Source organism: Engystomops pustulosus, chromosome 5, assembly GCF_040894005.1.
Source record: "Engystomops pustulosus chromosome 5, aEngPut4.maternal, whole genome shotgun sequence".
NCBI classification, from domain to species: Eukaryota; Metazoa; Chordata; class Amphibia; order Anura; family Leptodactylidae; genus Engystomops; species Engystomops pustulosus.
In genome coordinates, this window is record NC_092415.1 from 139,073,793 (window position 1) to 139,088,878 (window position 15,086).

At 42.7% G+C, this 15,086-nt stretch overlaps 1 protein-coding gene across 2 annotated transcripts in view; it reads right to left on the bottom strand.

Annotated features, from left to right (window-relative positions):
- Positions 1 to 15,086, bottom strand: part of ITGA9 (integrin subunit alpha 9) — a 262,270-nt gene that overhangs the window by 54,099 nt on the left and 193,085 nt on the right. For both annotated transcript variants that reach the window (XM_072153171.1, XM_072153172.1), the window contains one exon: positions 1,266 to 1,352. In XM_072153171.1, coding sequence (XP_072009272.1) covers positions 1,266 to 1,352 — 87 coding nt within the window. The remainder of the gene's footprint in view (positions 1 to 1,265; positions 1,353 to 15,086) is intronic.

The following is a 15,086-nucleotide window of genomic DNA, read 5'->3' on the forward strand; positions in this document are numbered from 1 at the left end:
TACTAGAACACTCAGGTAGGGTATAAAATTTCCTTTCTAGAATTGCCTCTTTTATGTGAAATACATACACGAAAATGTGGCAATGTTAAAATAAAAAAAAAATCTCCAACACTTTATGAGGAATTAGGAAACACCGCTGGAATTATAGTGAACCAGAGAATAAAGATAATAAATTAATTTTGTTGTAAAGTGAACAAAAAGCTAAAAATCAACAATAACTGATGATTTGAAAGAGTCAATAAAATCTCATCAATTTATCTATTGATGCACCAAAATAAAGAATGTGTAAAGTGAATCTCATCCTGTAAAAAATAAGCCTTCCTATGTCGACATTCCTACTAATTTTCAATTTTATAGCCCGTACAATGTAAAGATTGAGAACTGCTTTGAATGGCGCTCCTGCCCTTCAGCAACTGGTCCTGTGCCCATACAGAAGTTCACCTCATATTGGGTATTGGAATTGGGTATCCAACTTTATGGTATTGTATAATTTAATTCATTGTGAATGTGTAACTTTTGAGTCAGAATGAATGCCGGGCTGGGCTGGCTGTATACTACAGGGGGCAGGCTGGGCTGGCTGTATACTACAGGGGGCAGGCTGGGCTGGCTGTATACTACTGGGGGGCAGGCTGAGTTGGCTGTATACTACAGGGGGAAGGCTGGCTGTATACTACTGGGGGCAGGCTGGGCTGGCTGTATAAAACTGGGGGCAGACTGGTTGTATACTACTGGGGCAGGCTGGCTGTATACTACTGGAAGCAGGCTGGCTGTATACTACTGGGGACTCGTGTCAATAGGTTTTCCCATCTTTTGGTGGTAAAATTAGGGGTCTCGGCTTATACTTGGGTCGGCTTATACTCGAGTATATACGGTATTTAGGCTTCTCTAAGTTACTTGAAAGTAAGTCTACATCCTAGAAAAATGACAGGACGCATCAAAGCATGTACCCATACATGTACATTATAATGCCATTTATATTGTATGAAGATAAAAAACGCCATAAAAGTTTTAAAAAAGTGATCAAAAGATCATACAGTCCCCAAAATGGTACAAATACATGGCAGAACATGGCAAAATAAAGAACATTTTTTAAGGTTTTAATTTTTTAAAATGTATTACGACATTATAAAACAAAGCAAGTTGTGAGAGATACTAGCTTTTAATATTTGATGCAATTTAATGTTGCACCTCGAAAATATGGTATGTGACAAGAGCTTGACTTTAAGCATAATCTAGGCAGTAAAGTCTGATTTTAAGAAGCATACCTTAGAACGGGACCTCATGAATGGAAATCCCACACTGCATTTAAGATAGTCATCCTCCAGTAACTCACAGGAAATTCCTTGTTCTTCCTAAAATTGGGAAAAAATTGTATTAAAAATTAACCAATGTTTCTAATTTTGATGGTAAAAGTGTATATGAGTATAGCAAGATTTGGATTTTAAACCAAAATGTATTTGGAACTGTACTCAGATGTTGCAAATATTCAAATTTCCAGGATATTACTACTACATGATAAAATGAGGAATTCACATCTTTTATTTACCAGACCAAGTTCATTAAGGGTATCAGTAGATACAGTAGATTTACATTACATTACTCAGTGCTGTCCCTAAGTAGTCAGTGATCTCTCTAACTAGCCCTAGCCAGTGCTGACCTCAAGTAGCCAGTGCTGTCCCTGCATAGCCAGTGCTGACCTCAAGTAGCCAGTGCTGACCTCAAGTAGCCAGTGCTGACCTCAAGTAGCCAGTGTGCCCAGAGTAGATGAAACAATAAATTCACTTATACATTAAAGATGCCTAAACAGTGTATGTTTTTTGTCCTGTGCAGCTCTTTTTTTTTTGGTTGATAAAAACGTGGGCTGCTGCATTTTTATGCCCATTTGGAAAATATATGCAGAGCAAATGCAGCTTTTTAGAACATCGGGGCTCATTTACTTACCCGGTCCTGTTGCGATCCAGCGGCGCTTTCTTCAACGAGGATTCGGGTCTTCTGGCGATTCACTAAGGTCATGCGCCCAATGTCCACTAGTTGTCGCTGCTGTGCCGAGGTCCGCCGTGGTCTGCCATCCTAATCCTGGTGCATGTAAGTGCGTGTCAAGCGACACATTTTTTTTTAAATACCGCGGTTTTTCCGAATCCGTCGGGTTTTCCGCCCCCTGATTTCCGTCACATGCAAGCCGTTGCGACAATCTGATCGCGTGTGCAAAAAATCTGGGGCAATTCGGCACAAACCGGTAATTTTTTCGGGAAACCCGACGAAAATGAGCTATTCGGGCAACATTGTTGTCTTTAGACAATGTATGTATTACGTGTTAAAGCGTATTTGTCAACATGTCACATCAGCTTTCATGCCCAAATTTGGAACTAAAAATTCTTGGTAAGGACACATTGTAATGGCTTCAGAATGTGCAAGAAGTGGAAAAAAACTATACGTTTTGTAAAAACAGATGTCAACAAATGCGACGGATATGAGGTATACATAACGTGACAAAGAATGCATCTGTTTTTGTCAATTTTTAAACATATACATTGCAGTATACAACTGGCGGATGCAAAACCCTGATGTGAACCCAGCCTTAAGTTGCCATGGCTCTTTCTTAATCACAGGCTCTTCTCCTGTGAGAATGTTTACCGCAAAGCACAGGTACGAGACGACATCACAGCTCCTTGCTGCACAAGCAATTACACGCAATTATATCATTGCACAACCGTAGTGGAAGCCGTGCAACAACTTTTTCTGCTTTGAAGAATTTCACCCACAGATATAATGTTTTAAAGTGTGGATAGAATTCTTTATTGCTTATGTATGTACAGAAGCCTTGACTGGCCAAGATCAGTTGGCCCACCAGGATGTATCCCAGTGGGTTAAATGGCCACTCTGCCAATGTATCCATTGAATACAGAGTGTTCTTCATCAATAGCAAAAACTTACATTTTGTTTCAGAGAAGTATGTTAGATCAACTTTTATAATGCATCTTGCCTTATGCATTCAACAATCCAATGGGGCACATTTACTAAGGGTCGTGCACATTCTTCAGGGCTAAAACGGCTTGCACAGGTATTTAAGAAGTGTCTATGCTGGGATTGTTTCACATGGGGCGCTTTTGTGGTGTAGCTGCGCTGGCTTCCATTTGACACAAATTAGGCTTTCTGGGCATAGTATAGAGTAATCCGGGAAAAAATCTTGTCATAGTGGCCCTTAATTGTTTAATTCATGATTCCCAAGGCACACCATAGGGGACTTTAAACGAGGAAAATCAAAGTCTATTCAAGAATTGTAAAACTTCTGACCAAAAAGCAGCAACCTTTGGACAGGCCCATACTAGAGATGGGTGAATTTGTTAAAATTCGGTTACACCTGATTCGCTGAATTTTTAGAAAAAATTCGATTATACCTGGCTGCAGCAGGAGGCCACAGAGTGGCACAATGACAGTGTCGAGGTGGCAGCAACATGGTAGGCCACAGAGTGGAAGAATTACAGAGTGTCGAGGTAGCAGTAGCACGAGGTTAGAAAGTGGCACAATGACAGAGTGGAGGTGGCAACAACATGGTAGGCCACAAAGTGGCACAATGACAGAGTGTGGAGGTGGCAGCAACCTGGTAGGGCACAGAGTGGCACAATGACAGAGTGTGGAGGTGGCAGCAGCACCATGAATTCAGAGAGTAGCACAATGACAAATTCTGAAGCTGGCACCAAGAGCAGAGGCCACATTGTGGCACAATGACAAAGTTTGAAATGAATTGGAAGTTGAAATTTTCAATTTAAATAGAAATTTGAAGATTAAAGACGCCACATGCATCATACATTACAGTTTTCCTGAAAATATCATGTCTTTGCCAAAAAAGGACTACAAAGGTGGCACCAGCAGCATGAGGTCAGAGGTTTGGAGGTGTCGGCAACATTAGGGCACAGAGTGGCACAATGAAAGAGCGTGGAGGTGGCGGCAGCAGCAGCAGCAGGAGCCCGCAGGATGGCACAATGACAAAGTGTGGAGGTTTGCGGCAACCTGGTAAGGCACAGAGAGGCACAATGATAGAGGATGGAGGTGGCGTCAGCAGCAGCAGGAGCCCACAGGTGGCTGCAACATGGAAAGCAACAGAGTGGCACAATGATAGAGTGTGGAGGTGGCAGCAGCAGCAGGAGTCCACAGAGTGTCACAATGATAGAATGTGGAGGTGGCGGCAACCTGGTAAGCCACAGAGTGGCACAATGACAGAGTGGAGGTGGCAGCAACATGGAAAGCCACAAAGTGGCACAATGACAGAGTATGGAGGTGGCGGAAACCCGGTAAGCCACAGAGTGGCACAATGATAGAGTGTGGAGGTGGCTTCAGCAGCAGCAGGAGCCCACAGAGTGGCAAAATGATAGAGTGTGGAGGTGGTGGCAACCTGGTAAGCCACAGAGTGGCACAATGATAGAGTGTGGAGGTGGCGTCAGCAGCAGCAGGAGCCCACAGAGTGGCAAAATGATAGAGGATGGAGGTGGCGTCAGCAGCAGCAGGAGCCCACAGGTGGCTGCAACATGGAAAGCAACAGAGTGGCACAATGATAGAGTGTGGAGGTGGAAGCAGCAGCAGGAGTCCACAGAGTGTCACAATGATAGAATGTGGAGGTGGCGGCAACCTGGTAAGCCACAGAGTGGCACAATGACAGAGTGTGGAGGTGGCAGCAGCAGGAGCCCACAGAGTGGCACAATGACAGTGTGGAGGTGGCAGCAACATGGAAAGCCACAAAGTGGCACAATGACAGAGTATGGAGGTGGCGGAAACCCGGTAAGCCACAGAGTGGCACAATGATAGAGTGTGGAGGTGGCGTCAGCAGCAGCAGGAGCCCACAGAGTGGCAAAATGATAGAGTGTGGAGGTAGTGGCAACCTGGTAAGCCACAGAGTGGCACAATGATAGAGTATGGAGGTGGCAGAAACATGGAAAGCCACAGAGTGGCACAATGACAGATTGTGTAGGTGGCGGACAATTCCAGTCCCTGGTAAAGATGGTAGGAGGCAGATGGAGAAACTGGCAGCAGATGTGTGGCATCAGGCGGGTGGCAGCATCAGAATAGTGGCTGAGGCAAGTAGTTAGAATCCAGACTCTGCTTGTGCTCCAATGTCCTCCTCCTCCAGTGTGGGTATCCAAAAAGGGGTCACAGGCAATGCACCGGCGTTGGGTTCAAAAAAACCTTACTAGGAACCAGGCTATTTAAGTTCCAAAAATTGTTAGGTTTTATTTACGTACACGGATAAGAGTATAAAACATGTAGAGTTAAAAATCATTCAACGCGTTTCGGCTTAGTACTTAAGCCTTCGTCAGGTATAGAGAAGTAAAAATCCACAAGTGTTTATATACTTACATACCAAGTGTTTGATAGGCGCCCCGGGATTAGCCTGGGAAAACCTGACACTGGGTTACATAAGAGAGAATTCAAGATATTGAGAATAATAATAAAATACCATAACAAGTATAAAAAAGGTCATTTCATATACAGTATCAATACAGTGATTAAAATAAAAGGAAACAATCAGTAGTAAAAAGTAAACATTTACTTATTTCCGGGAGACCGGAAGGACCGGACATGTGATGTAAACAGGGTGGTGAAGCCGCGACTAGGTGCAGGGAGTGAAGATCGCGTCTATTGTCATGGCAACGGGGATTGCCATGTAGTGACGTCAATAATCTACGGAAGCCTGGCAGGGTCAAACTTGACAGGACTACGGAACGCAAAGACAGGAGATGGACGGGTTGCCGTACAATGCGTTGGAGTGAAGACAAGCGTAATGTGAGTAAATGTGAGATGTGAACCGAAAATGATTGTATCTAGGTGGTATGAATAGGGGGTACTTATTTTGTGTGTGTATACACCCAGAGATCGGTTAGATGGTTTCCAGTACCGCATTTAGTCCATCAGGGTGTAGTGTTCTTAATTTAAAAATCCAGTAGGATTCTCTTCTATTCAGTGTTTTTATCCTATTTTTACAGTCCTCTGGTACCTGTTCGATCGGGGTCAGGGAGAGTTTTTCAAAGGTGCAATTACTTTCCAGCGTGAGGTGTTTTGATAGGCTCTGCTTCAGAAAGCCTATTTTTGCCTTATGTCTGTGGCCATTCATTCTCACTCTTAAGGTCTGAACAGTGCGTCCAACGTATTGTAGGCCGCATGTGCAATTTATAACATAGATAACAAAATTCGATGCGCAGGAGAGCTCTTGTTTTAGTTGGAAAGTTTCTCCCGTGTTAAGAGACTTAAAAGATGATGTACCATGGGATATCATCGTGCAACAGAGGCATTGTTTATGGCCACATTTTCTTATGCCTCTGTTTGTTGTTGTCAATTTTAATCCCATGTTAGCTTTTTTTAATTTACTGGGTGCTAACATATTTTTTAGTGTTGTAGCCTTACAAAAAGTAATTTTAGTTTTTTTCGGGATGATTCCATCCAGATGTGGATCATTGAGCAGGATTCCCCAATGATTATTGAGAATTCTCCTTATTTCCCTATTCCCTTTATCAAAAGTGGTGATGAAATTTAAGGCAAAGGTTTTCCTGGATGTTATTTCATTATCCACCCCCGATTTTCTTGGAAGACAATCAATCTGTTGTCGAGTTTGATTTTTCTTAAAAGCTTCCTCTATAAGAGTTTTAGGGTATTTCTTGTCCCGAAAGCGTTTCTTTAGGATAGTGGATTGTTCTTCGTAGTCTTCTGTTATGGTGCAATTTTTTCTAATCCGATAGAACTGGCTAAACGGGATGTTTTTGAGCCACTTTGGGTAGTGTGCACTATCGTAACTCAAAAAACTGTTACTATCTACTTGTTTAAAATGCGTTTTTGTCTTCACGCGATTTTTTGTGTCAAAGGAAAGTACAAGATCCAGGAACACTATTTCTTTTTTATCAAGATTCATTGTGAACTTGATTCCCCAATCATTATCATTAAGGTATTTAACAAACTCATGGGCTTCTTTTTCATCTCCATCCCATATAAGGAATAGATCATCGATATATCTTTTATAATATTTAATATTGGATGACCATTTGTGTTTAGTATAGATGAACAGGGACTCGAACCTCCCCATGAACAGGTTTGCATAACTGGGGGCGGCTCGAGTCCCCATTGCTGTTCCTTTTTTCTGAATATAGAAGGCATCTTCGAAGGTGAACACATTGTGTTCCAGTATGAATTTTAAACTGTTGATCAAAAAACATATCTGTTGGTTTGGGAGTGTGGTATGATTTTCTAAGTACCAGTTGGTGGCCTTTAGACCCCTTTTAAAAAAAGCTAACCCGGGATTAAAATTGACAACAACAAACAGAGGCATAAGAAAATGTGGCCATAAACAATGCCTCTGTTGCACGATGATATCCCATGGTACATCATCTTTTAAGTCTCTTAACACGGGAGAAACTTTCCAACTAAAACAAGAGCTCTCCTGCGCATCGAATTTTGTTATCTATGTTATAAATTGCGCATGCGGCCTACAATACGTTGGACGCACTGTTCAGACCTTAAGAGTGAGAATGAATGGCCACAGACATAAGGCAAAAATAGGCTTTCTGAAGCAGAGCCTATCAAAACACCTCACGCTGGAAAGTAATTGCACCTTTGAAAAACTCTCCCTGACCCCGATCGAACAGGTACCAGAGGACTGTAAAAATAGGATAAAAACACTGAATAGAAGAGAATCCTACTGGATTTTTAAATTAAGAACACTATACCCTGATGGACTAAATGCGGTACTGGAATCCATCTAACCGATCCCTGGGTGTATACACACACAAAATAAGTACCCCCTATTCATACCACCTAGATACAATCATTTTCGGTTCACATTTTTTACTCACATTACGCTTGTCTTCACTCCAACGCATTGTACGGCAACCCGTCCATCTCCTGTCTTTGCGTTCCGTAGTCCTGTCAAGTTTGACCCTGCCAGGCTTCCGTAGATTATTGACGTCACTACATGGCAATCCTCGTTGCCATGACAATAGACGCGATCTTCACTCCCTGCACCTAGTCACGGCTTCATCACCCTGTTTACATCACATGTCCGGTCCTTCCGGTCTCCCGGAAATAAGTAAATGTTTACTTTTTACTACTGATTGTTTCCTTTTATTTTAATCACTGTATTGATACTGTATATGAAATGACCTTTTTTATACTTGTTATGGTATTTTATTATTATTCTCAATATCTTGAATTCTCTCTTATGTAACCCAGTGTCAGGTTTTCCCGGGCTAATCCCGGGGCGCCTATCAAACACTTGGTAAGTAAGTATATAAACACTTGTGGATTTTTACTTCTCTATACCTGACGAAGGCTTAAGTACTAAGCCGAAACGCGTTGTATGATTTTTAACTCTACATGTTTTATACTCTTATCTGTGTACGTAAATAAAACCTAACAATTTTTGGAACTTAAATAGCCTGGTTCCTAGTAAGGTTTTTTTGAACCCAAAGCACCGGTGCATTGCCTGTGACCCCTTTTTGGATACCCACATTGTTTCACCGCTACCCCGCCGTCTGGATCAGGTAAAGCGGGCACCAGGAATCGACCGGCTGCTATATGCTTGATCACTCCCTGGACAAGGTGAGCGGCGACATTGCCACACTTCCTTACTTTTATACGCTAACTAGATATACTTCACGAGGTTAGCGCCTATTGTCTCTCTGTTTACCCTCCTTATGTCCTACTGGACCCACCGCCTCCGGAATCTATGAGGGGGTAATCCTACACCGGACTCCTTTAACTCCTCCTCCAGTGCAGCCCCCACCTGACTCATGTGGCCATGAGATGTAGTCTCCACTTCTCCAGTGCCTTGACCAGACAGATTTTGCAGCATGAGTTCCAGGACATGAAGCAGTGGAATGACGTTATTCATCCTGCAGTCCTGGCAACTGACAAATAAAGTGGCCTCTTCAAAGGGCCTGAGCAAACAGCAGGTGTCATGCATGAGCTGCCAGTGGCTGACATCAAAGTTACACAGAGGAGTACTCCTGTCCGCCTGCATCATCAAAAAATCATGAATGGCTTTTCTCTGTTCATACAGTCGGTCTAACATATGGAGGCTGTAATTCCAATGGTTGGAAACATCGTATTTCAGACTATGTTGGGGGAGGCCGTTCTGAAGCTGCAACTCAAGGAGGGGGTGCTTGGCTTTGTAAGAATGGCTGAAGTGCATGCACAGTTTCCTGGTCATTTTTAAAATGTCTTGGAAATGGATGGAAGACTTGAGTAACTTGTTGACAACCAGATTGGACATGTGCCATCCCTCCTCGGTGCAGTGCGGACACCATGTTCCTCCCATTGTCTGTCACCATCCGATTTTTAGTTGTTGCAGAGAAAGTCACAGATTGATTTCTTGACGCGGAGCAGTTCCTCCCCTGTGTGACTTTGTTTGCCCAGGCAAACCAGGTGTACAACTGCGTAACACCGCTGTGCCCTTTATGTGTGGTGTGATGGAGCAGCACTTAGACTCGTGGAGGCTGAGGTGGTGGTGGAGAAGGAGGAGGCGGACACTGGTGCTGGAGCATCAGTTTTACAACGTGGATGAGAAAGCGGCGTTCCTTGTTCAAGTTGTTGGTGTGGCTGGGCGGGAAGCACATTCACCCAGTGGGCCGTAAAGGACATGTACTGGCCCTGACCGTAGTTACAGCTCCACACGTCTGCGCTGCAGTGCACCTTGGAAGAAATTGATAAGCTCAAGGACTGCCCCACATATTTGTGAAGGACTGCCACTGCCTTTTTGGAAAAAAAAATGCAGCTTGGAACTCTCTACCTCGGTTCGACACAAACCATAAGTTCTCTGAAGGGTGCCGAGATTATGAATTGGAAAGCAAGGGACTGCAGTTCCAACAACTTGGACAAGAGCAAGCTCAGCTTCTTCAACTTAGGATGGCTGGACGCTTACAGTTGTCTCTTTGTAATCGCATCTTTCAACGACTGCTGGCACCATGCATAGCGAGGAGCAGGAGCATATGGACCGGGAGATGATGTCAAAGACACACAGCTCCATTCGGCAGAGGATCTTGAGCCTTGACTGGCTGAAATGGTATGTATGCCTCTAAGTGCCACTCCTGTTGCTGCGGCAGCAGGATGGACCTCCACATCTGTTCCACATTTTTCCCAGGCCATTGGATGGAGACGCAGAGCCATGGTGCCAACGTTACCTCCCTGGCCACGCCTCACTTTCTGCCCACAGATTCTACATATACACATGCTCGGCTCTTCTCTTGTCTTAACAAAAAACTGCCACACCGCCGAAGTGGTGATTTAACTGCCAACACTATGTGACTAGTGACACTAGTGACTACTAATGCCGCTGCCTCGCTGACCCCCTGTACAACTGCTTAGTTGGACTTCCAAAGCGGGGTGTGTACCCAGCGGCCGTTTGGCTCCCGTCCTCGCACTGCTTCCTACCTGCTGACTCACGGTCACAGAAGCGACTTGCTGCACGCTCCGCTGCCTTACGTGCAAGCTGACACTCTCTTCGTCTGACGATGATGAATCCCTTGCTACACCCAGCTCCCAAGTGCGATCGGCTACTTTATTGTCAATTTGCATTTCCCTATCACTGCTATTCTCCTCAATGGCGTCAGTATGCACAGCCTGCCTACTGCACAAAGCAGCGGATGTCTACCCCACCTCTTCCCTGCCAAACAGCTGCTGACTGTCCTCAAAGCAGCGGATGTCTACCCCACCTCTTCACTGCCAAACAGCTGCTGACTGTCCTCAAACACTTCGTCGTCACTGTATAGTGACGCTGAGTCCAGACCACCTAGTAGCTATCTGGTTGAGGGAAATGAACAGAACAGAGGCTGGTTGAGGACAGGTGAGGGACGCTGACCTGCTCCTGGGCCATGCCAACTAATTGTTGTATCTGTCGAACCCATCGACCCTTAGCTGGGGTTGTCAGATGTTATACTTGAGGAATAGGGTGACCTAGTCAACCAATCAACAACCGTTGGGTTGTTGATCAACACGCTGCCGCTAGATGACAATGGCAGTTCTGGCCTCACAGAGTCACCCCAGCTGCAATGTCCCCTTACTGTCTGACATAGTGGTTAATCAACTACGTGGATTTGACACATTTCTTGCTCTCAAGCAGCACAGTACAGTAAAAGCAGCTAGACGCTACAGACAGCACATGCAGTGTGAAATGCTGAGATTGCAAATGGCTGAAAGTTTTTATAGGGATGTGTGACATCACATAAGCCTGACGGTTGCTGATTGGCTTATAGGTCTGCAGATGTCATCGAGGGTGTTCCTTTCTCCTTCCCAGAGTTCTCTGCCCCATGTAAGACGTTGGGCTCATGCCCATTTAGCTAAAAAAAGAGGCTAAAAAATTTGTTCCCATGAATCAGCGTAAACTTCGGATTTGTGACAAATCGAATTTTACGTGAAATTCGTATCGAATTCCACTTCGTTCGAATTGATTCGGCCATCTCTAGCCCATACGCAATGCCAGAAGGACCCAAAGCCAGCCCAGCAGCGAAAACATAAATCATTAGGCATAGCCACCATGCGGAACAATCTAACCAGGTTGAAATATACCTGATGTAAAAATTTGGAGTGTATGAGGAAATCCAGAATTACCAGAATTTAAACTTGAAAATTGTCAAATACCACAGTAGCTTTATTCACTAATTACAAATACTAATGCAAAATATTACCAAAATACTGCTATGTAAAAGTATACTGGTAGCTGTTTGTAAAATTTTGACGCCTTTTTTTGCTTCAATACCACTGGTAGAAACGTGCCAACAAAAAGCAGTTTCCCATGTAGAAACAAGTAAAGGAAATCACAATTGTAACCATAGTGTGCAAACAGTTGAAGAAACAGCTATTTATAGCACAAGAGCCCTATTGACATCATCATCAGTGCATCGTAGATGTAGAAAGCAGAGTAATTAAAGAAAACTGCATAATATGTTAATGGTGTTAAGCCAAGTCTTCTAAAAGTATATTTCGCATGAATTAACCAAGATATTTAAAAAAAATAAGATTATGTTTAGCATGGACCTCCATAAGAACTATTAAATAGGGTCGATAAAATATCCATGCAAATGTCTTACAAAGGCCCAGTTCACACCTGAATTCAGACCTGTTTTTATCTTCCATTACTAAAATAATAACAACAGTAGTAGAACTTGATTCCAACTATTCTGACATGATGGAATTTATATTATTCTGTTTTTTTCACATTTATTTCTGCTTTGGGGAGCAAATTTACAGAAGACTGGTACTGCCATGGAAACCAAGATGGCACCACAATAAGACAACCTCTTCATGGCAAAACTAGAAAATGCCTTCCTGGAATCCTGCCACATCAAACCCTTGGCCTAATACCAGTTTCTGATCATCTGGACAGGTTCAGAACAACAGCTAATTACATTTAATGAACATTTCAACAAATTCCATCCCACAGTAAACCTGACAAAAAATTTCTCATACAGTGAAATATACTTCTTGGACACAACCATAAAAATCTAAAATAACTGTATCCAGACATCCCTATTTCAAAAACCGATTGATCGGCCTTCATACCTGAGATGGGACAGATTTCACCCTAAACATATTGAAAAATCCATCATCTACAGCCAAGCCATCCGATATAATAGTATCTGCTCCAGTCCAATAGACAGAGACACATTTAAGGAATCTTAGGAAGACATTCCTAAATCAGGGATATCATCCACCACATACTTCAAAAAGATGACCGCCTTAAAGACAATGTTCCCAGACCCTCCATTGCTATGCTACAGGCAACCCCCAAACCTGAGGAATATTGGAGGAGCTCAGTAGTACCATTTAACACAGAAAAAGGAACTTTCCCCTGTAATGTCAGGAGCTGCAAAACCTGCCCTCTGATTTTGACCACAGACAGGATACAGATCCCCAAAACAAAGCAGGAATATAACAACCCGGGGACAAATTTCATTTTCCACTTCTAATGTGGTCTACCTGATTGTGTGCACAAAATGTTCTGTGGGGGGTCTTTATGTTGGAGAGACCGGACAAAACGTAGAGCCCAGATGATGTATCATCGCCACACAATAAAAGATGAGCAGAAACATCTACCTGTGGCCAAACACTACTGCAGCCCTTTCCATAACGCCATGGATATGAAGGTTCTAGTATTAAAGGGCAATTTCTGGTCACAATTTTTTTTTTTACATCACTTCTCGGTTCTTGTGTATCAGATCTGTGTCACTTCAGAAAGCCTGTTATACCTGCCTGATGAAGGGACCGTAGCTGTCCCGAAAGCTTGCTTGTAACATCTTATATTTCACTTAGCCATTAAAAGGTATCACAATCTCAAGAAGGTTACTTTATTTGATGTATCAAAAGCAACAGGAATTTCATTTTTTTCTAAATATTTTGCTAGGTCTCTGTAGTTAGGTGTTGTGTACTATTGTCTCACCCACTTTAAACCCATTATATATTCTATGTACTCCATTATGTTATGTTATGATGCCAAGTCCCAGGCATCACAAATGAAGAATTCTGATGCATGTCTTATCTGTCCTGTGAGGGTGTGCTCGATTTATACAGTCTTTTATCTCATATAATGAACAGGAAAGCATATCCTCCTGGGAGGAAAGAGATAACTTCAAGTGAAAAAGACCTATTCTCTCATCTTGCATATGAAGAGTCATTATTTAGGCAATAATCACCAGAAACTGAGTGATTTAGTCATGTATTCCCTTTCCTGTAATTGACTGATATAGACAAAGGAAGTACTATCCAAACATTTGTCACATGCTCGATTATTGTAATAATCCCTCCTAAAATAATAGTTATTAGCTGTGGTGTAACATTTTTTTATCATATAATCATATAATCACCTTCTATTTTGGTGGTTTATCTGTGCAGTGTGGAGAATTATTAGGCAGGTTGTATTTGAGAGGATTCTTTTTATTATTGAACAACATCAACACGTTCTCAATCAACCCAAAACACTCATAAATATCAACACTTTATATTTTTGGAAGTTGGAGTGGGATTTTTTTTCGATTTGGCTATTTCATTTTGTGCAGGTAACTATAACTGTGGATAATTATTAGACAACTTAATAAAAACCAAATATAAATCCATATCACTTGTTTATTTACACAAGGTAAACCAAGGTAACAACAGAAAATGCAGAAATAAACATAGACCTACTGCCAGATTCTGGAAGACACCTTCTTCAAGTAGTGGTACAGGAAAAAGTCAGTATTGTTCAAGAAAAACATCCATCACATGCATCCAAATACTCCACAACGTGTCTGGCCAGTAAAGGTCTAAAAAAAATAATGACATGGGCCCCCTTGTTCAGCTGATCTGAACCCCATGGAGAACCTGTGGCCCCTCAGAAAATGTGAGATCTACATGGAGGGAAAGCAGTCCCCTCTCTGAGCAGTGTCTGGGAGGATGTGGTGGCTGCTGCACGCAATGTTGATCGTAAACTGATCAAGCAACTGACAGAATCTATGGATGGAAGGCTTTTGAACTTCACTCCATCCTCAACCCGAAAAGGTCCCACAAGTTCATTTTTGATTATACCAGCCCATACCATTACCCCATCTCTACCTCTCTGCCCTTTACTGATCCAGCCTCAGGCCCATTCATCTGGCCCATCAAGAGTCACTCTCATTTCATCAGTCCATAAAACCTTAGAAAAATCAGTTTTAAGATATTTCTTGACCCAGTCTTGACTTTTATCTTATGTTTCTTATTCAAAGGTAGATATTTTTCAGCCTTCCTGAGTATGGCCATGTCCCAGAGTATCGCACACCCTGTTCTTTTTTATACTCCAGTAACGTTTGGAAAAACTGGTGGCTAATGGCATCTTGCCAGATTTATGCTTGATTCTCCTGAATTCATGGGCTTTTATTTTGCGCCATTTTTTTCAACCACCACAGCTGATATCAGCTGATTAGTGGGAATTGTGGGTGTCAAACCCTCTCTGATCTCATATTAATAACCTATCCTAAAGATCAGCAATTCTTCAAGGAATAAACCTTCAGACTGTTGCAATTCAGAGATTTGGTAAATCTACAACTTCTAGCAAACCTTTTCTTCACAAGGTCTGATATCGATCCCATCGCATA